Here is a 21,552-nt window from a genome sequence, read left to right as displayed (position 1 = left end):
TAGAATCCTAATTTTCTATAAATTGGCAGCCAGCCCTCCCCTCAATCTCGTTTTTGCAGGTTTCAGGTGTTATCAGCTTGCTGCCCACACCCGTTCGTGGAGGATATCTCAGCCCTTGCTGTCCATCACTGTTCCCTATAGTAAGGCGCTTGTTTCCAGCCCTCCACACGTTGATTGCTGCTGTTTCTGCTTGGCGACTGACTGCTGGTCATCTGCACTGCTGTCGTACAGCCTGCCACGTCACCAAATTGCTGTGTTTGCAGGCCCCAGCTGCTGCCCTGACAGTTTTCTCTCCCCTGCTGCAGTCACTGCAGTTTTTCTCTCACCTGTCAGCTGTCGTCTGTAGTTCTCTCTCCTCATAGCTGCGTTTGGCAGTTTTCTCTCTACTTGCTACGCCTGACAATTTTTCTCTCTCCTCAGTTGTCGCCAGCCTCCACACTACCTGCGTTTGCTGTCTACCTCCCTCTACAGCTTGCGTTTTCAGCACACTCTCTAGACTGCGGTTTGCATCAGATCTAGCTCACATTTTTGCGTTTGCTGGTGTTCAACATCCGGAGGCTGCCTTGCTGCGATTCGGGATCCGTTCAGGGTACAACACACTCTCCAGCTCATTATCCTTGGCCTGATTCTTGAGATACAGGGGTTCGAGGTTCAGTATTCATTCACTGCATAGTGTGTTTGCTGCCTGAGCATCGTATTGCTAGCAGTCATATTATTTCATTTATTCATTGCGTTCATTGTCTCTGAGTTACCCTAACCCTAACTGTGTTCTTTTATCAGTCTGTGCTTTGTCGTACGGTTTTTGTTTATGCTTGTGTGTTAGGGTATTTTTCTTTATAGGGAGATGACTACCAACCGTTGCTTGGTGGAGTGTCCAAATGCAAGCTGGAGGAGGCAAACTGCGTTTGGCAATGGCAGAATAGTCCAAACGCAGCAGGGAGGAGGGTGCTAGACAGTTGACGATGGTGAGGGAGGAAGGTGCCTGGCATTTGCAAGGGCTGATGGAGGAGTTGTAACATTTGTGAATGGTAAACTGCCACACGGGTGAAGGCTGATGGTTGAAATCTGCACTGAAAGAGTGAAAAACCTGCATAAAGAGATGAGACTAAAAGGTGGGCAGCCCATCTATCTATATATGTTGAAGGGTGCCCCAAAATTTAGGGTTTTTGGGGACCATTGAAAACTCTCTTGAATTGTGCACCAAATTTAAGTTTTTCAATTAATTAAGTGTGTTTTGGGGCTGTTTTAAAGATGGTAATAAGCTATAAAGTGTGTTTTAGCTCAACAGTTAGACCCATTAAAACGGGCCTTATCAAAGAAGGCATTCTTGGTAGAGGTTGAGGTGGGGTATGAACTTTGAGGTGTCACATAAGAGGGTTAAGGTGGAAAGGCAGGAATAGAGTGCAATACTATGTGATGCTGAAGGAGAAAGCACGGGAACCCATGTCCATCCATAGGCTAAGATACTTGGTAATAGATTGATAGCCAATTAGAAATGGGCCTCAAAACCCACCCACCCTCCCTCTCCAACACACACACACACACACCCACCTCTTCTGTTTTGCAATATACTGGTAGAGATCATGTGGAAGAAAGAGTCCAATCTATTGACTATGGAAAAGGTCCTCTTGAGGACCAATTCTTATATGTTAATACACGTCGAGGGGATTATAAGAAAAAGTCAGGTACCTCTTCTTTTGCCCTTCCTTCTTTTCCGTCTACTTCACATAATCAGAATGAATTTGGTGTTCCTTTCACTTTATTACATGGCGCTATCATCATCTTCACAGTTTCATTTTCAGTCTTTAAATGATAAAAATGAACAAAAAGAATTTACACATCATACACTTCACTTTCAAAACCCACCCATCCCACCATATTCTTCCGCTGCTTCACCACAACCATTTACACCATTTACATTTCCATTTCAGACATCTCATGTCGCACCGTACATCACACCGGGGAGTTATGAAAACATAGGTACATCTTTTAGGACCTCATCCTTCCCTCAGCCAGGTGGTGTTCCATCTATCTCATACACACTTTTGGGATCATTGCAACCTGGGTATCCCACTCAGTCTCTCCCGAGTGTGGATCAGTTGCCTCAACAGTTTGCCTCCATGGCATTGCCTAGTGGATCTTTTAGTCATACTGCTGTGTCCCAGCCTCACTTTGAACAAGGCTACCATGTCCCAGTGTCTCCACCTACATTGACACCTTATGGAAACGTTCATGTTCCATTGTTCTCATCAATCGGCACTCATTGGACACTCACAGCCTACTTTTGCCTACCCACCTCTTTCCTCTCCCTTTTTCTCTTCTCAGACATACCCACCTCCACCATCTTTTCCACCATCATCTTACACCATCTATCCGATACCTCATGGTTCGAGCTCATCTTTTGCCAAGAATGCATTTAATGACAAGATTCGTTTTAACGGGTCAAACTTTATTACTTGGTCGAATTTGATGAGACATGTCCTTGACTTACAGAACCTATGAGATCTTGTGCAGGGGTTGGAACCCCAACCCGATCTCGCATTTGTTCCATATGAGGTCGTCTGCTCATGGAAGGCTAAGAATGCATTTGCTATTGTCGAGCTGATGCAAGGCTTATTGTCTGAGTTTCATTCTCAGCTTCAACATTTTGACTTAGCGTCAGAGCGATGGGCACACTTGACTGACCGCTATGCGGCTCGGGATAGGATCTGTCGTATTAATCTTGACCATGAGCTTCAGCTTTTCAAAATCATTGATGGAGATGACTTGAAAGTCAAGCTGGTTGAATATCGGCATCTCCTTGCTGAATTCTCCACTACGGGGACTCCCAAGTCCTTTGATGATCAGGTCACATTGTTCCTAAATAAATTCCCCAAGAAATACTTTAATTTTGTGGAAGAAATAGTTTCAAAGCCTACCATGTCTACATTCTATGAATTTGAGTGTCAGCTGTTGCGTTACATACAATTGTTCGATTAGTTTCATATGAATTCCTCTTCAGGGGAGGCTCTTGTTACTTATTCTTAGAAAGGGCAACAAGGGAAGGGCAAACCAAACCAAACCTCCACTCAAAATCAAAATCAAACTCAAAAGCTAAATCAATCCAAGGATTCTCAAGGAAACTCCCAGTCACAACTTAAACCTGGGTGGCAGAATGTACTCAAAAAGGATAGGTATTGTCAACATTGTCAAAAGGCTGGCCATTTTGATGATGATTGTCGATCAAAGGCACGAGGCACAATACAAAAACCTAAGTCTCAGACCTTCGTCCCTCAGTCGGGCAACCCCCAGCAGGGGAGGTAGGGTGATGGCAAGGGGCAATTTAAAGGTTAGACTCACACTGCCACCGCATAGCCATCTCAGTCAACAACGTTCTCAACTCTAGAGGGCTTATCTGACTGGTCTGCAGAGGCCCGCATCGTCTCCGTAGAGACATCCGATGCGAGTCTCGTCCACATCTGAGTTGCCTCCCGACGAGGTTATTGCAGAGGCCCACTCGTCACAACCGAGCACTTCAACTCCAGTTTGGATTGTGGACAGTGGAGCTACAAATCACATGACTTCTATAGAGGACATTTTCCGTACCCGAGCCCCTGCAGTCGGGTGGGTCCGTGTAGGAAACAACTTCTCGGTCAAGATTCAGGCTCAAGGTTGCGTCAGTTTTTCCATTGACAAGGGTCTCGATCAGGCTTCGTTCGACAATGTATATCATGTCTCTCAGCTTGGGGTGAACTTGTTATTTGTTCAGCAGCTTCGCTGGTTGGGGCGAGCAGTTTTCTTTACAGCAAACATAGTCGAGGTCCTTGACTCTCAGATTGATCTAGTGATTGCTCGCGGTGAGGCACAGCCTAATGGCCTATACCGCATGACTCACTTTCTTACCAAGCTGACAGCCGAGGGCTCTGTCTTCCATAGCTTCCAGGCCTTAGCCACATCTCAGGAGCCTATGCACAATGAGCGTCTTTGGCATTTTCGCTTAGGGAATATTGGTTATGATTCACTTTATGAGTTGTCACGCCGTGAGCTAGTTGAGGGCCTTCCATGCCTGAAGCTAGCTCGAGATATTTGTAAAGCCTGTCAGCTCAAGAAGTAGCATTGTACCCCATTTCCTCATCAGTCTACACATAGAGCTGAGGAGCCTCTTAGATTGATTCATATTGATCTTTGCAGGCCGACATCCACTGTCGCTTTGAACGACGCGTTGTACTTCTTTTTGATAGTGGATGATCATTCTCGATACATGTGGATGTACTTCCTCAAGCATAAGTCAGATGCTTTCACATATTTTTCTGCTTAGGTACTGCTGGTTCATAACTAGATTGGTCATTGTGTGGGGTGCATGAGGAGTGATAGCGGTGGTGAGTTTATCTCCCATGAGTTTTTCGAGTTTCTATAGAAGCATGGCATTTCTTGCTAGCTCACCTCTACCAACTCCCCCTCTTAGAATGGAGTCTTAGAGCGTAGGAACCGCACAGTTATGGAAATGGCACGCTCTATGTTGTTCGCAGCAGAGCTTCTTGAGCGCCTTTGGGTCGAGGTTGTTAACACTTCAGTGTACATCCTCAACCGGTGCCCGACTGCGGCTCTTCCTTAGAAGACCCCATATGATGCATTTTTTGGCTCTCGGCCTGTTATTTCCCATTTCAAAGTTTTCGGGTGTCGTGCGTACACACACACACACGCTTGATGACAAGATAGAAAAGCTTACTCCTCGAGCTGATCTCCTTATTTTTGTGGGATATTTCTCTGAAGCGAAAGCCTATCGTTTGTTCGATCCTTGGAGAAACAAGGTGGTTGTTAGGCAGGATGTCGTTTTTGACGAGAGGGATATTGTGTAGTTTTCTGCACCGGATTTCGATCCGCTTCCTTCTTCCACATCATCAGAGATCGTGTCTACTGAGCATGGTCTACTTCCCGCTCCTGATTTTCCCGTAGTTTCTTCAGCTCCCAAGCCTTCTTTATGAGACCCGTCACAAGATCGTCCGAGCCACAAGAAAGTCATCGGGACAAAGTGGATTTTTAGGACAAAGCTAAAAGCTGATGGGACTTTAGATAAGTACAAGGCTCGCCTTGTAGTGCAAGGGTTTCGACAGAAGCACGCCATTGATTATAAAGAGACCTTTGCCCCTATTGCACGGTTGACTTTCTTTCGGTTGCTACTCACACTTGCCGCTCACGACGGCTGGCCGATATATTAGATGGATGTCAAGAGTTTTTCTGAACGGATACTTGGAGGAGGAAGTCTATGTGGAGCAGCCATCGGGCTTTCCTTCAAGGAACCCTAGAGATAAGGTATTCTACAGATTCATGGATACCATTCTACCCCTTGTGACCCAAACTTATATGTTCGATTCACACCAGAGGGGGTTAGCTATATCCTGCTATACGTTGATGACTTACTCATCACAAGTTCCGATTCTGCTGCCATAGCGGAAATTAAGGCTAAGCTTAAAGCTACATTTGAAATGACAGACCTTGGTTTGTTGTCCTATTTTTTGGGGATGGAGGTAGTTTGTTTTGGAGGATGTATTTTTGTGTCATAGCAGTACGCACTTCAGCTTGTGGAACAGTACACTTCAGATCAGACACGGCCAGTGGCCATGCCTCTTGATCCTATTGTCCACTTGTCGAAGGATGCCCTAGGATAGCCCTTCGATGCACTCACCTATCGTTCTGTTGTAGGAAAACTTCTTTGGTTAATTCACATTAGGCCAGATTTAGCTTACTCAATTAGCGTACTCAATTAGCGTACTCAGTTAGTATTTCACAGCACCTAGGATGTCACATTGGATTGCATGTCTTCGTGTGTTGCATTATTTGCGGTGTATTTTTTCCTATGGCTTGACATATGGTTCTGGTTTATGTTTGTAGGGGTACACTGATTTTGATTGGGCAGGATATTCTGACACTCGGCATTCCCATGGCGGCTACCTCTTTACCTTGGGTACGACTCCCATTTCTTGGTCCAGCCGTAAGCAAGAGACGGTGGCGGCTTCCACCGCCGAGGCTGAGTATCGGGCTCTATTCAATGGCACCACCGAGGCCATCTATCTGAGGAGTTTACTGGCGGGTCTTCATTTTCCATGTGGCTCTCCCATAGTTGTCTACTGCGACAACCAGAGTGCCATTGCCCTTGCAAGCAATCCGATCATCACACCACGGATACGGCATGTGGGAGTCTACTTTCACTTTTTCAGAGAGCAAGTTGAGCTAGGCACTATTCGCCTAGAGTTTGTGCCTTCATCAGATAATTTTGCAGATATCTTGACCAAAGCGATCAACCGGCCGGTTCTTTAGTACCTGCTACCCAGGATCGGCTTGGGTACACTCTCCCCTACTTCTTCAGCTTGACGGGGAGAGGGTGCTTCCCTCTTGCTTTCCCTTCCAGTTTGAGAGGGGGCGGCTTCTACTCTTGATTGTGACAGTGATGATGCTTATAGTTTTTAGACATTACATTCACTTATTCTTTTGTATTGTATTATGGGCATTTGTAACTTCATCCGCACTGTTAGGATGACCTGATTGTAAAAGGGCACTTGGATAAGTGAACAATTCCCCTGCGAGGGCACTGTCCCAGTGGCACCGTTGCATAGCATATTGCATGAGCATGATATCTTGTATCTCCCTTTGCATTACCCCATGCATTGGTATTTTGTTCATGCAAATATGTATCTGTGCGCATTTATCTCTTTTCGGTCTTTTGCAGTGGTCGACTCTAGGATCCACCATATGCGTAGTATAATACACGGCCGTTCTCCTAAAGGCAGTTTTCCTACCCTTGCTTGCTTGCTTTGCTTGTCTTGCTAAGCCCACCATCCTTTTTTTTGCCTCTCCACATATTCACCACATGATTGGCACATACACACACTTTTATCATCCTTAGGCACTTATCCTAGTCAGTGCGAGGGATTGGCTTGCTAGTTTTGTGAATGCCTTGGGGTTTAAAATTCTCTTTATCTTTTCCTATCTATCACTTAATCGGCCGCTGCCTCTATATTACTTATGTATTTTCAAAACACTTAAAAAAAAAAAAACCAAACAAGTCCATTGATTCCATCCGCCTTTGTAGGACTTGGTAGGCCCTTGGGCAGCCACCGAGTACCCTTGGTCCGATGCCTTGGCCTCTCTGGGGTGATCACTTGGGCTTCCTTGGTAAGATAACCATTTCCTCTGTAGTCTTGGTAGGCCACTGGGCAGTTGATGTGCACCCTTTGTCCGATGCCCTGGCTGCTTTGGGGTGGGACGCCTTGGGGTAAATCAAAATTTAGGCTGGCCTACTTCTCTCACTATTTTGGGCTTGAGAGGGGGTGCTGTGCTAAGAAATGCAGTTAGCCACTTAAACAGCCCCAAAACATGCTTATTTTAGGCTTATTTTAGCCAAAACCCTAAAACGGGGAGCGGATCAAGAGAGTTAAGTGGGAGAGGATCTAGAACTCTAATTTTCTATAAATTGGCAGCCTGCCCTCCACTCTTTCCTCAATCTCGTTTTTGCAGGTTTCAGTTGTTATCAGCTTGCTGCCCACACCCCGTTCGCAGAAGGCATCTCAGCCCTTGCTGTCCATCACTGTTCCCTATAGTCAGGCGCCTATTTCCAGCCCTCCACACGCTGATTGCTGCTGTTTTTGCTTGGCGACTGACTGCTATTGTACAGCCTGCCACGTCAGCAAATTGCTGTGTTTGCAGGCCCCAGCGGCCGCCCTGACAGTTTTCTCTCTCCTGCTGCAGTCACTGCAGTTTTTCTCTCACTTGTCAGCTGTCGTCTGTAGTTTTCTCTCTCCTCACAACTGTGTTTGGCAGTTTTCTCTCTCTACCTGCTGCGCCTGACAGTTTCTCTCTCCTCAGCTGTCACCAGGCTCCACACGGCTTGCGTTTGCTGTCTACCTCCCTCTATAGCCTGCGTTTTCAGCATACTCTCTCTAGACTGCAATCTGCATCAGATTCAGCTCACATTGCTGCATTTGCTGGTGTTCGACAGCCGGAGGCTGCCTTGCTGCAATTCGGGATTTGTTTAGAATATGACACACTGTCCAGTTCATTACCTTGCCTTGATCCTTGAGATACAGGAGTTTGAGGTTCAGTATTCATTCACTGCATAGTGTGTTTGCTGCCTGAGCATCATATTGCTAGCAGTCATATTATTTCATTTATTCATTGCGTTCATTGTCTCTGAGTTACCCTAACCCTAACTGTGTTCTTTTATCAGTCTGTGCTTTGTCGTACGGTTTTTGTTTATGCTTGTGTGTTAGGGTATTTTTCTTTATAGGGAGATGACTACCAACCGTTGCCTGGTGGAGTGTCCAAATGCAAGCCGGAGGAGGCAAACTGCGTTTGGCAATGGCAGAATAGTCCAAACGCAGCAGGGAGGAGGGTGCTAGACAGTTGACGATGGTGAGGGAGGAAGGTGCCTGGCATTTGCAAGGGCTGATGGAGGAGTTGTAACATTTGTGAATGGTAAACTGCCACGCGGGTGAAGGCTGATGGTTGAAATCTGCACTGAAAGAGTGAAAAACCTGCATAAAGAGATGAGACTAAAAGGTGGGCAGCCCATCTATCTATAGATGTTGAAGGGTGCCCCAAAAATTAGGGTTTTTGGGGACCATTGAAAACTCTCTTGAACTGTGCACGAAATTTACGTTTTTCATTAATTAAGTGTGTTTTGGGGCTGTTTTAAAGATGGTAATAAGCTATAAAGTGTGTTTTAGCTCAACAATTAGACCCATTAAAACAAGCCTTATCAGAGAAGGCATTCTTGGTAGAGGTTGAGGTGGGGTATGAACTTTGAGGTGGCACATAAGAGGGTTAAGGTGGAAAGGCAGGAATAGAGTGCAATACTATGTGATGCTGAAGGAGGAAGCATGTAAATGCCCCGAACAACGTAGTATGCTTAACAATTATGATATTCGCTTGTTTTCGAGATTTAATATAAAAGAGAATGAAGACTTAAAGCTAAAAATGAAACATAGACAAGAAATTTTCCCATCTTGCATGTTTCTATTGCAAATGCTTTTGAGTCTTGAAATACTTCAAGCTCTGATGATCAGTTTTAATAAGGAATTCATTGCCTAAAAGACAATGTTTCCATATCTTCAAAGCATGAACCACTGCTAAGAGCTCATTTTCATAAATGTCATACCTTTTCTCCACATCATTTAGACGGCGGCTTTCAAAGGCTACGGCATGGCCTTCTTGATTTAGAACTGCACCAATACAATCACTGCAAGCATCTGCTTCCACCACAAATGATTTTACCAAATTTGGAATGATAAGAACAGGTCCAGAAGTAAGAGCTGTTTTCAGCCTTGTGAAGGTTGCCTTCTATTTTTCTTTCCATTGGAAAGAGGTTTTCTTCTTTGTAAGGTCATGAAGTGGAGAAGCCATTTGTGCAAAATGCTTGATGAAGCGGCGGTAATAAGAGCATAAGTCAAGAAACGATCGCACCTCATGTACATTATGAAGATAAGGCCGTTCTTGGATTATCTTGATCTTTTCAGGATCCATGTGAATCCCTTCAGAAGAGATGACATGCCTAAGGTAATTTATTTTATGCATGAAAAATTCACTCTTTTTACCATTTACCAAGAGTTGATTTTGTTGAAGTAATTGTAGAACAATCTCCAAGTGTTGATGATGCTCCAAGTGATTTTGTTGAGGGCTCGATAATCAATGCACATCCTGAATGTGCCATCTTTTTTTTGAACAAGAAGAACCGGTGAACAAAATGGTGAGCTACTTGGCTTGATTAGCCCACGGTTGAGTAGGTCTTCAACTTGCTTTTTGATTTCTTCTTGTTGAGGACGGCTTACACGGTATGGTGCTATATTAGGAGGAGAACTGCCCGGAATAATATCAATATGATGGTCTTCTGGCCTTTCTGGGGGAAGTTGATAAGGAAGATCTTCTGAAAAACAATCTTTATACTTTTTCAAGAGTTGAAGTCGCGCATAGGTATGGTGTCCCCAAAAACTCTAGCTTGGATCTCGTACTTCTTACCTTTGTTGGTGAGTTCTACCTTCTTTTTCTGAGAGAAGATGGTTGAATCTACTCTATGATTCCAGGGCATGCTAAGAATCACATCGCAACCATCAAGGTCTCCGATATAGAAGGTATCTTCGTCACTGTAGCCTTGAATTTGAAACTTGAGCTTGCCAATGTGGTGTCACAGTCTTCACTGTGTCACCTTCATCGGGATTTAAAGCTTGGTGAACTTCTGTCGGAGTGTCCATCTCTTCATTATTTAATCCAAGCTCTTTAGCTAATTGCAAGGAAATGACATTTTCATTCGCCCCAAGATCTATCAAGAATAGTGCTTGCTTACCTTGCAACTGTCCCCAAGTTTTTAATAATTTGCTCATCTCTGGAGTGTGAGTTGTGTTTGCAACTACATCACTGATAGTATTGATTTTCACTGGCGACTTAGACTTGTTGTCAGAAACCTTGCTTTGTCCTTTGTTTGGACATTGCTTCGCTATGTGGCCTGTTTGTCCACATTTAAAGCACTTCCCTTCTTTCATGAAGCGTTGCTTTTCTTCTTCGGAAAGTTACTTTGCTTGTGGGTATAGATTGGAGCGAAATTGAGGAGCATTAGGAGGTGCATAGGGCTTCATCTTCTTTTGATTTGATGGCTGCTTTTGCCGCTGTTTTTGTTCTTCATTTGGGGTTGAATACTCCTCATCATCAGCTACTCTCTTCTTATAATTCTTTTGGAATGATTTGTTGCCATTGTGCTCCATTTCCCATGTCTTAGCATGGTCCATGAGTTCCCTGAGACTAGAACAATGATAATGATTAAGAGCAGTACGAAGTTTAAAATGCAAACCTCCTTGAAACTTCCTAAGCTTTTCCGAACTGCTGATCTTCTTGAAATGTTGGACTTTCAAAAGTAGCTCCCAAAATCTCTTGGTATAGTCACCAAGTGACTCATTTTTCCTTTGCCAAAGCCGATCCCATTCCATTTTTACATCTCTTTTGAAATGAATAGGAAGAAATTGGCTTTGTATTATGAGAACAAAGGACCGCCATGATTTTGGAGCAGCATGGTTCCTAAAATTTAGGAGGTCCCTAAATTTTAGGAGCCTCGAATTAGCCTAAAAATGCTAGTCCTAAAAAATAGGGATGTCATTCTAAAAATAGTAAATTCTGTACTCTGACTGTGCTTATTAAATTTGGTTGTTTCTATTCTTGATAGTATTTAGCCCAAAAAGAAAGGCCATAGAGAAGAGACAAGTGTCAAGACACTTGTCACACAAGTTTCCAAGTGTCCCACCACTTGTCACATCTCATGACATGTGACTGGACACTTGTCTTGTGCTACTCCACTTTTCCCTTTTGTACTAGCTCTTCCCTCTCCTATAGATAAGAGCTCGTTTTTCTTCATTCAGCATAATTTTTCTTTGCTGTAAACTCATGTACAGCACCCACAGATAGCCAGAAACTGGCCCCATCCATCCCCATCATCATCCCCCACTTCTCCATTATCAAATTCCTCCATATTCCCTATTTTATCATTGCTGTTTTACAGGACAACAAGCCTGTAAATTCATTACAGCACCTCCTTCTCGAGCTCTTTCTTCCATTTTAGCAACAAGAAGCAAGCCCTATCCATATACTGCTGATCAACGATGGAGAAAGGCTGATTTCCCCTCTTTCTTGTCTCATACTGTAAAGAAATCAGTTCTTATCATTGCATAATATATAATGCATGTGTGTTTGTACATCTTTGCATGATCTTGTGAGAGTGAGAATTACTTCTCCTCACTCTTAGGTTGATTGTCACTGAGCTCTTTCCTAAGGGACTTGGGTTGAGCAGAAATACATTCCTTCGGGGGGGGCGCGGTTGCCCATCTTCAACCCTCAATCTTGTGTCCATTACTTTTACATTTTCATGGCTGTAATTGTGAGTAATTTTCATTTTCAGCTTTAAGTGTTCATTCTCTTTTATATTAAATCTCGAAAACAAGCGAATATCATAATTGTTAAGCATACTACGTTGTTCGGGGCGTTTACAAAGCACCCGTGTCCAACCATAAGCTAAGGTACTTGGTAATAGATTGATAGCCCACTAGAAATGGGCCTCAAAACCCGCCAACCACCCCCACCAACCGACCCCCCCCACCAACGCACACACACACACACACACACAAAAGAAAAAATGAAAAAAAGAACCAGTGCATCTTCACCACCTAGTTGCACATAAGCACAATGTTGTAAAGGATGAGAGTCTCAAGGCTTGTTTCAATGTAGTGAATTGTGCTAGGGGTGGATGCATGGATGAAGGTGCAACAGAAGGAAAGGGTGGGATCGGTGGGATTTCACATCTGCAAGACTTTCAATACTCACTTCCTTTTACCTGAAAGTGTATTGATGAAAACTTTGCTGCAGTGGTCTATTGGGAAAATGATTTATTGATCTTGATGAGATGGTAGGTAATGTCTCTGCAAGTTCTTAATATGCTTTTTTGGTTTCTGGAATTTCAGTTCGGAAGAAACCCGAGTGATAGTATAGCAGGAGCACTGCGCTCCACCTCAACTGGGCGTCCATCTGTAACAAGGCCGCCTGCCACACCCTTGGCACAAACTGCTGTTACTTCCAGCAGGTCTAGGGTACCAACACCTGTGATTGTGGCTCAGTCCCCTCTTGAAATTGATGTGTCCAGATTTGGAAGGTAACATTTTTTCCTTATATGTATTTCCATCCTTCCTAAGGTGTACACTGTCTGAAAAGGTTTTCAAGAATTACCACATTGGGACCTGTAAAACCTCTTGTTATTAGATGTTTAAAATTGGACAAGTTCCAAAATGTGTAGGTGTTCTGTGGCTGTCTTTTCTTTGTTGGATAGGTAGTTTAATCTACTATTACAAGAACAAGTTCCAACAGGTATAGTTGTGCTGTCACTGTTTCTCCTTTTTTAAATAGGTAGATACTATTGTAAGAAGCTACAGTTGCTGTGTTCCAGAATGCAGCTCTGTTTTGCTATGCATATGTAAAACAGATTATTTCATTGCTCTGCATGTCCCTCTTGCTATGCACAAGCATGTCTATTTGTTGTAAGCTTGAGCTAATTTCAGGGATTTGGGTACTTTATACAATTAAGAAAAGGCCATATTTTTAACAATTATAAAGTTAAGCAAAGGCCATATTTTTAACGATTTACTTGATGTGCAAGTTGGACAGGTTATCTAGCAGTTTACATGACGACAAAAGAGAGACTGCATCACTGCATGACAAGGTACCATGCGTTATTTTCCACTCAATTTGCATTAGCATGGGGAGATGGTTTTAGAAGCATATTGAAGGGGCTTAATGAACTGAATTGTGGAAAAACAAAAAAAGGCTCTAAAGCTTTATGTTTGTTTATGAGGTTTACCTTATTACACAGAAAATTTCCAAGATTCCAAAAGAAGTTTTGTCTTCTTTAGCTGATTTCATGCCAGGTTTTGCATTTGTATTTCTGCTTGTTTGATAGGTTGCAAACAGCTAAGTCAGTCATGATTGTTGCCACAGATTGACCAACTTGAGGAAGAGAAGGAAGAGCTTATTGATCAGGTGGGCATGGCATGCAAGATTGAGATCATTTGGTTAGTAGTGTTATGCAGTACATTTGAGTATCATTTCAGCAGCTTTTTTAAACCCTGTAATGGGCTTTTAAACCTTCCAGCTGCATGCTATGGTAGACAAATGGAAAGAAGCCGAAGCCAGAGTAAAGGAGCTAGAGAAGCAGGTATGCAGTCCTTGATTAGAGAATGATAGGATTTTCCTCTTGGCGTATGGTTTGATGTTTTGTAATTTTGTGCTAAATTGCTGTTCTGAAGCACCATGTTTCAGGTAGCATCTCTTGGGGAGGGCATTTCTTTAGAGGCACGATTGTTAACCAGGTTTGATTCAGGATATGAATTTAGTCAAATAACTGTCCATTTTGTTAATTTGACTTGACTTCTTGTGATGCTGCAGAAAAGAAGCAGCTATCAAGCAGCGAGAGGTACACGAATCCAGTTTTTTAATCTGCTAATTTGTTTTTATGTCTTATCATATTTCAAGCTTGTATGAAAACGTTCTTAAGAGGAACCTTGATAGCATCTCAAAATAACAAAATGGATATAAAAAAGGAAGGCTAGGGAGGCAGTAAAGAAAAGGGTATCCTGCACTCACTCAGAACAACCTGAGGATTATATGGACTCAGGAATACAATGTGGCAGTGTGGATCAGGTAAAGCAGCAAAAAGGGGCTGAGTTCTCAATCAACATGTAAGGAAGAAAGGAGGGAGGGGTGGAATTAAGAATGCATGAACCAGTGAAGGAAGGGATTGATTGATGAATGAAGGGTTGAAAGGTTTTCCTTTTCTTTTCAGGCTGCACTTATGGCAGCAAAACAGTCAAAAGATGGAAAGGATGATGAAATTGCTGCCCTTCGCTTGGAGGTTGAGGTAAGTTTTAACATTGTGGAATAATTGTAGTAAGAACCTTACCCAATCCTTCTGGCCAGGTGGTAGGTACGAGCAAGTGAAGAAATAATGACATCTTCACTTGTCATATTCTCTCTTTCTTCATTGCAGGCTGCGAGAGATGAAGCAGCATCTGCAGTTGAACAAGCAAGTAATGCAGAAGGAGAGGCACGGTCACTACGTACTATGACACAAAGAATGATTCTGACCCAAGAAGAAATGGTTAGTATGTTTTATACTTTGCAGATTCACAGATATTAAAGCTGTTTATAAGCTTACACACTATGTTTGAGTATAAAGGACAGAATAACTATGGTAAATTCATTGATAAAGTTGTGCAGAGTTTGTGGGGTACCATTTTCTAGATTAGATCGTATGTTTGGTTCATAAGGAAAGGTAAGTGCTAATATTGATGCTTGTGGGCAGGAAGAAGTTGTTTTGAAGCGATGCTGGCTTGCTCGATATTGGGGCTTATGTGTTCAATATGGTACTGATTTTTCTTTTGAGGCTTAAATACATTAGAAAAAATTGTGCTAGCTTAAAAAAGCGTTTCCTTACCATTTTCTTGATAATTTCATAGGAGGAAGTATTTTTAGTACATATAGTCTGGACTAGGCTGGGTTGCAAAGTGCATGCATGCAAAGTACTCGTGTCCTTGCATGTGTGTGTGCACACATTTTGATGAATCATGAAATCAATGTTCATTACCTTAGAAAAGACTTAATGACAGTTTTTTTCCCAATAAACAAGAAAATTGGTAAAACACATCCATATTACAGAGATATTAAACATCTAAATGGCAGCAGCAATCATGTAATGATTGCTGCAGCAAATGATGAAAGTAAGCTGCTGGATGGCCCAAACACCCAAAATCTGCATGCTAGTGACCTTGTGCAGTTGCTATTGAGACTCTTGTCATGGTGAGAGGAGGCTTGAAAAAGATAGAAGTACCATTGGAACCCTACCATTGAGAAGGGCATAGAGGCTAAGGTGAGTTGAAATGGACCATGGTATTGAGCAAAGGACTGCTGTTCTCTTTTGAGTTTCCTGCATCTGTTGCTGGTGGTTGTGTCCAATCTTGAACAAGTTGAGCCTTGCACTAAGTCACCAAACCCTTACTGGCGCTCCTTGTCCCGACCGTGCATGGCAGAGAGATTTTGCTGTATCTGTTGTGTGCATGTCAATGTGTGGTAGCATTTTATGTATATTGTCCAAAAATAGCCTCCATTTATTTCATGTCACAGAGGCCTAATATATTATATGCAACACATTGCACGTGCGCACACAGAGAGAGAGAGAGAGAGAGAGAGAGAGAGAGAGAGAGAGAGAGAGTATGGTGACCTTTTACGAAAAAAAAAAAGAGTATGGTGACCTGTCGCGACTGTCCTTCTGCACCAACCTGATCAAATCCTTGCCTGTACCACCTCATGCAGTCTGCATAAGGTCCGCGGGTCCCTGTCTGTGTGCGCCACTGTCCTTCTGTACTGACCTGATCAAACCCTTGCCTGTAGCACCTCTCGCAGTCTGCATAAGGTCTGCGGGTCCCTGTCCGTGAGTGCCACAGAGAGAGAGAGAGAGAGAGAGAGAGAGAGAGAGAGAGTTGAAAAAAAAAGAGAGAGAGTTGTTAAAGTGGTGATACAACATGGTTGGTCTAAACATGGACTTTATTGACCAAACGGGACCAAACGGTGGCAGCCCTTGGTCCTGATTCCGAAACAGAGGATCCAGGATCTGGTTCCTTGGATAGAGGAGATGCCACCTGCTCTTGACTTCCAGCCTGTGGGCAAACGCACCAAGCATACTTCGGAAGATACAATGGATCATCAAGATGATCAGGAACGTTCTTATGCTCAGGTTGCTTTTGATTCTGTGGATTCTCAGGATGTTGACTGGGAGCATTTGTTGGAGTTTGCCAACACTCTGCTTGGTGATTATGTTCAACATAATCATGAAGCGTTTTCTGACTTTGAAACTGAAGATGTTCTGGAAGCCACTGTGGATCCTAAAAATGTTTGCTAACACTCTGCTTGGTGATTATGTTCAACATAATCATGAAGTGTTTTCTGACTCTGAAACTGAAGATGTTCTGGAACCCACTGTGGATCCTAAAAACGTTTTGTGCTCATTCTCAGTGTTTTATGAACGTGTTGTTATACTCTTCTTCACTGGTAGGATCCCAGTGCTTTCCTATATTCGCAAGTGGTTGCAAAGTCTACTATAAGGGGAGTGTGTTGAAGAGATTTTTGTTGGGCCCCAAGGCTTTTATGAGGTGCTGTTGAAATCCGAGAAGCGTCGTGCCGATCTGCTGACTAAACTGCCATTGTTCTTTGATTGCCGTTTGGTCCATGTTGTGCCATGGCGCCCAATGGCAGATTTTCAGCGCTTGCTTCAACACGAATGCCCTGTGTGGATTGAAGTGGAAAACTGTCCGGTTGTCTATTGGCCACTGTTAAAGGATGCTATGGCCGTTGTGGGCACTATTTTGGTTCCCCCGAGCCTAAGGGCCACGAATCGTAACCGTTTGTGTATGTTATGGGACACTGCTCAGAAAAGGCTTGCTTGGTTACGTCTTAATTGCTCTGACATGCATCCTTTGCACTTTCGTTTGAAATGGGGTAACTTTGCAGGGCATTGTTTTTCGTTTGGAAAATTGGGGCATTTTATGGCCGAATGTCCAGCGAAGCAACCAACTTTAGATGCTGAGCATGTTTTGCCTCCCATGGAAGATATGGTGCTTGATGCTCTGTCGTAGGATGCGACCCAGCCACCTAAAGTTTTGGATAAAGGTAAACAACATGTTTCAGGTTTGGATTCTAGTGACAATGATTGGGTAGATGTACGTGTAAAAAAAGGTAAAAGGTTTGATGCTAGCGTGGCGGATCCTGTGCCTAATGCTTCACAAGATTCCTTGTGTACTTATATGCGCGGGAAAGATATGTTGTCTTCAGAGCACACTACTCATGCTATGGTTTCTTTTGCTCCTCGCAATTAGCCCACTAGGAAAGTATATACGGATGGTCCAAAGGGCCCACGTACTAAGTTGGCTTTTGATGCTAGAGGTAACGTGATTACCCCATGGGATTGTCGTTATCCCCGTTTCATCCCCAAGACAGTGGATACACGTTCTACCTCTAAATCTGGCCGTCAGAACTCTTTTGCCATGTTAGTTGATTTTTTGGATGAGGGAGTCCTTGACATTCTAGTAGAAAAGGTTAAATTGAGGCAAGCTTTGCCTGGTTCCTGATTTTAAAAAAAAAATACACATGAAGATAGCCACGTGGAATGTGCGAGGCATTTGTTCTCGCAATAAGCAACATGCCATGTGGAGTTTATTGCATGAGAATCAGTGGGATGTCTTGTATACTGTTCAGCACAAGAGTCACGGTGAAGCAGGAAAAGTTGTGGATTGCCATGGGTTTTGCTTGTTTTATGCAGGGACACATGCCATGCATTATTCTGGTGTGCTTATGATTGTACATGAGAAATATCACCTTGTTCTTATTAAAAATGATGTACATGGTTGTTTTGTGGTGATTGAAGTTCTATTTGAAGGAGAGATCTTATGGTTGCTTGGGCTCTATGCTCCAAATGACCCTTTATCCTGCCAGGATCTTTGGAATACTTTGCAGACCTCCTTGTCACTTGGCAGACGGGGTTTTTTGATGGGGGATTTTAATATGTGTGTTGATCCTTCACAGTCCACATGAGAGCATTCGGTGATGGACGCTCCGGAAAGTCGTGTGTGGAATGTGTTTGCTCTTGCTGTACTTAAGCAAGATCTCTGGTCATGGCTACACCCTTCTTCTACAGGGTTTACTTTTCATTCTGTGCAGTATACAACTACATGGTCGCGGTTGGACCGCATGTACATCATGCAGGATGATGCTTTTCTTTCTGAGATGCTGGAAATGAAAGTATTGCAGCAATATGCCTTGTCGGACCATTTTCCTCTACAGCTTAAGACTCCAAATTAATGCTATCAGTGATATAGTTGCAAATACAAATCACACTTTAGAGTTGTATAAACTATTAGAAGCTTAGGGATAGTTGCAAGGTAAGTAGGCACTATTTTTGATAGACCTTAAAGCGAGTGAAAATCTTGTTTCCTTGGAGTTGGCTAAAGAGCTTGTATTAAAGAATGAAGATATAGAGACTCTAGGTGAAGTTCGCCAAGTTTTAAATGTCAATGAAAGTGGCACAATTTCATTGTCATTGAAAACCATAGTACCCTACATTGACAAGCTCAAATTTCACATCCAAGGCTATGATGACGAAGATACTTTCTGTATCTCATATCTTGATGGTTGTGATGCTGAACTATCTTCTCTCAAGAGAAGGTAGAACTTCACGCTGGTGTATTTGGAGACACCATATCTATGGTAAGCCATGTGCAAGTCTCTAGAGCATTTAAGGATTGTATTCAATGTTGTTTGCTTTATGTCAGTATTATAAAAGATAACGTGTGTCATGAGGACATGTATTTTTAAAAACCTCACTCAATATGTGGATTAATTTTTAATCACATGGTTAAGTAAATGTTACACATATGAGGTGTAACTGGGGTTTAGAGTAAATTTACGAGCTCGGGACCCGAGGAAATCACGTGATGTCAAAGGCAAAAGTTGCTATAAGTTATATTGCACAGGTACTTGGTGGTATTTGGTGCCAGTAGTTGGCCTAGGTCATTCATTTGGCAATAAGTGTCAGTTGGTGATACTAAAGAAGTGATATCTAATGGTACCTAATGCCAATTTGATGGTCAAAGATGATGCAAAGACAGTCAGGAATGAAAATTTCCTAGCCAATTTAATTATTGGCATGTCAAATTATTTTTTGGGCACCAAAATAATTATTAGATTAATTTTTAGTATGTAAAAATTGAATATTCAATAGGTTGGATAATGCTAAAAATGGGGTTACAAAGTTGCCACTTGGCAAAACTTGCCCATGCAAGTGGGAATAACGTTTTTAGGAGCTGGTGGAGTCTATTCTAGCCATTGTGAGAGAGGAGACTGTTAGAGAGCAAGGAGAGGTTGTTGATGTGATTTGCAACCACCAGGGATTAGTCCTACAGCATGCGATAGTAGTTTGGAGCCCTCCAGGAGCAGGTTACAGCAGCCCAAGGTCCTTCTGGTGCAAATGATAGCATATAGGATGAGGCAGCAGTTTGTTTGGTCGTCCTAAGTTGTAGATGATAGCTTTCATGGTTGTTTGATAGGGTAGCAGTAGTAAATGATTGATTTTCTTTAGTTCTTCGTGAAGAAAGTCTGAATTTTCTCTCTCCTCAGTATTCTCTCTCATCTCCTAGCCTTTCTACAGCCTTGCTCTGAAGATTACAACATTGAGATCACTAGAGGCTGAGAAATTTCAGATTTCTCTACTACTGTAAACCCTAATCTGCAACAAAAATTAGAGTTTAGCAGCAGTCTCGAAAAGCATGCAAAAAATTGGAAGCTCCAAGACTTGGATTTAACAAGGCTGAAGCTGTCTTTAGTCAAATTCAAGTGGAGGGACCAGCAAGTCAATGAATTTGGGGCATTTTCCATCTCCATCAAAGCGGGTGAATGCCAATTGACTGTCTGAATTAAGGGGTAAATCAGATTGCAGATTTGTTGGTCATTTTGGATAGCAAGGGGAGTTGGAATATTGAAAGGGATTGGGAAAATCCCATTGTATATCAACTTTTTCTTGAATTAAGTTAAAGAAATATTAAAAGGGACGCCCGTTTTGGGGCCAATAGGGTGTCCATTGTCCAAGATTGTGAGTCAATTTGCATTTCTCAGTTTTGTAATAAATGTTGCTACTGTAACTAAGTTGTAATCATGTTATTTACCACCCTATCTGAGAAGGAATGCTAGTTTCAACGTGAATCTTGAAAATCAATAGTAACTTAGACTCTTGAAAAAACTATAGAGATTGCTTTTCAAAAGATCTTCCTTATCAGCTTCCCCTAGAAAGGTAAGGAGGCCACCATATTGATATTATTTGAGACGGCTCTCGCAATATAGGACCATATTGTGTCAGCCACCCTTAGCAGGAAGGAATCATACAGCAAGTCGAAGATCTACTTAGTTGTGGGCTAATTAGACGAAGTAGGTTACCATTTTGTTCACTAGTTCTTCTTGTTAAGAACAAGGATGTCATATTTAGAGTATGCATTGATTATCAAGTCCTCAAGAAAATCACAGTGAATAATCAATTTTCTTTTCCCAAAGTGGATGACATTTTTGACCGTCTAGGAGGCCCAAAGTTTTTCAGCCGTATTGATTTGAAGAGTAGTTATCATAAAATCAGGCTAATAGCACAAGATGTATATGAAATTTCTTTTCAAACTTCATTTAGTCTTTATGAATTCTTGGTGGTTCCTTTTGGATTAACTAATGCACTACCCACTTGCAATTGAATGATGGAGCACATTTTTAGAGATCATCGATAATATGTCGATACTTTCTTTGATGATATTCTTGTTTGTAGCAAGAATGAAGAGCACCGTCAATACGGAGATTATTCTACAAGTGCTCTAACAAAATGAACTCTTGATAAATGATAAAAAGAGTGAATTTTTTATATATGAAATGAATTATCTTGGGCGTGTCATCTCTTTTCAAGGTATTCAGATGGATCTTGAAAAGATGAAGATAATTCAAAAATGACTTGATTTTCATGATGTACATAAGGTGTGATATTTTCTTGGCTTATGTTTCTATTGCCACCACTTCATCAAGCATTTATGATGGAAGTAGATGCAGTGCTAAGTCACATTTGCACGGCCTTTACATGCCATTCCAATTTGTCCCATGGGTCTCATCTCATCCTCTCCAATGCTTAGATGGGCTGCCAAGTATGTGGAGATAAAATTAGCTCTTGCATCATCATCAAAGAAGATTAATGCATGCTGGTTCTTGATTTTTCCCCATGCTCTACAAAGCTTTGTAGCATCATCATTGGGCTGATCACTGACCATATCATGCACCAAACTTGCTAAAGTTTTTGGTCTCTGCCCTTTTACATCTTCCTTAATTTCAGCCCTATCTGCTTGTTGTTTATTAGTTCAGCTCCTTGCCACATGTTCCTCTTGTTGAGCTAAAATATGCAGTACTTGCTGATTAGCCTCT

General features: G+C 42.4%; 1 protein-coding gene across 1 annotated transcript in view; it reads left to right on the top strand.

The window, feature by feature from the left end:
• LOC148035487 (coiled-coil domain-containing protein SCD2-like) overlaps window positions 1–21,552 on the top strand; it is a 99,436-nt gene that overhangs the window by 25,343 nt on the left and 52,541 nt on the right. Inside the window, exons 2-10 of the mRNA XM_087677450.1 lie at window positions 12,474–12,661; window positions 13,171–13,225; window positions 13,501–13,542; window positions 13,655–13,717; window positions 13,822–13,871; window positions 13,948–13,975; window positions 14,345–14,419; window positions 14,549–14,659; window positions 14,864–14,924. Of these exons, the coding sequence (XP_087533576.1) occupies window positions 12,474–12,661; window positions 13,171–13,225; window positions 13,501–13,542; window positions 13,655–13,717; window positions 13,822–13,871; window positions 13,948–13,975; window positions 14,345–14,419; window positions 14,549–14,659; window positions 14,864–14,924 (673 nt within the window). The remainder of the gene's footprint in view (window positions 1–12,473; window positions 12,662–13,170; window positions 13,226–13,500; window positions 13,543–13,654; window positions 13,718–13,821; window positions 13,872–13,947; window positions 13,976–14,344; window positions 14,420–14,548; window positions 14,660–14,863; window positions 14,925–21,552) is intronic.

This window comes from Lygodium microphyllum, chromosome 5 (assembly GCF_053477565.2).
Source record: "Lygodium microphyllum isolate KBCC chromosome 5, Lygodium_microphyllum_v1.1.10, whole genome shotgun sequence".
Lineage (NCBI taxonomy): Eukaryota > Viridiplantae > Streptophyta > Polypodiopsida > Schizaeales > Lygodiaceae > Lygodium > Lygodium microphyllum.
Note: the sequence above shows the minus strand (reverse complement) of the source record. Positions and strands in the feature narration are given on the sequence as shown.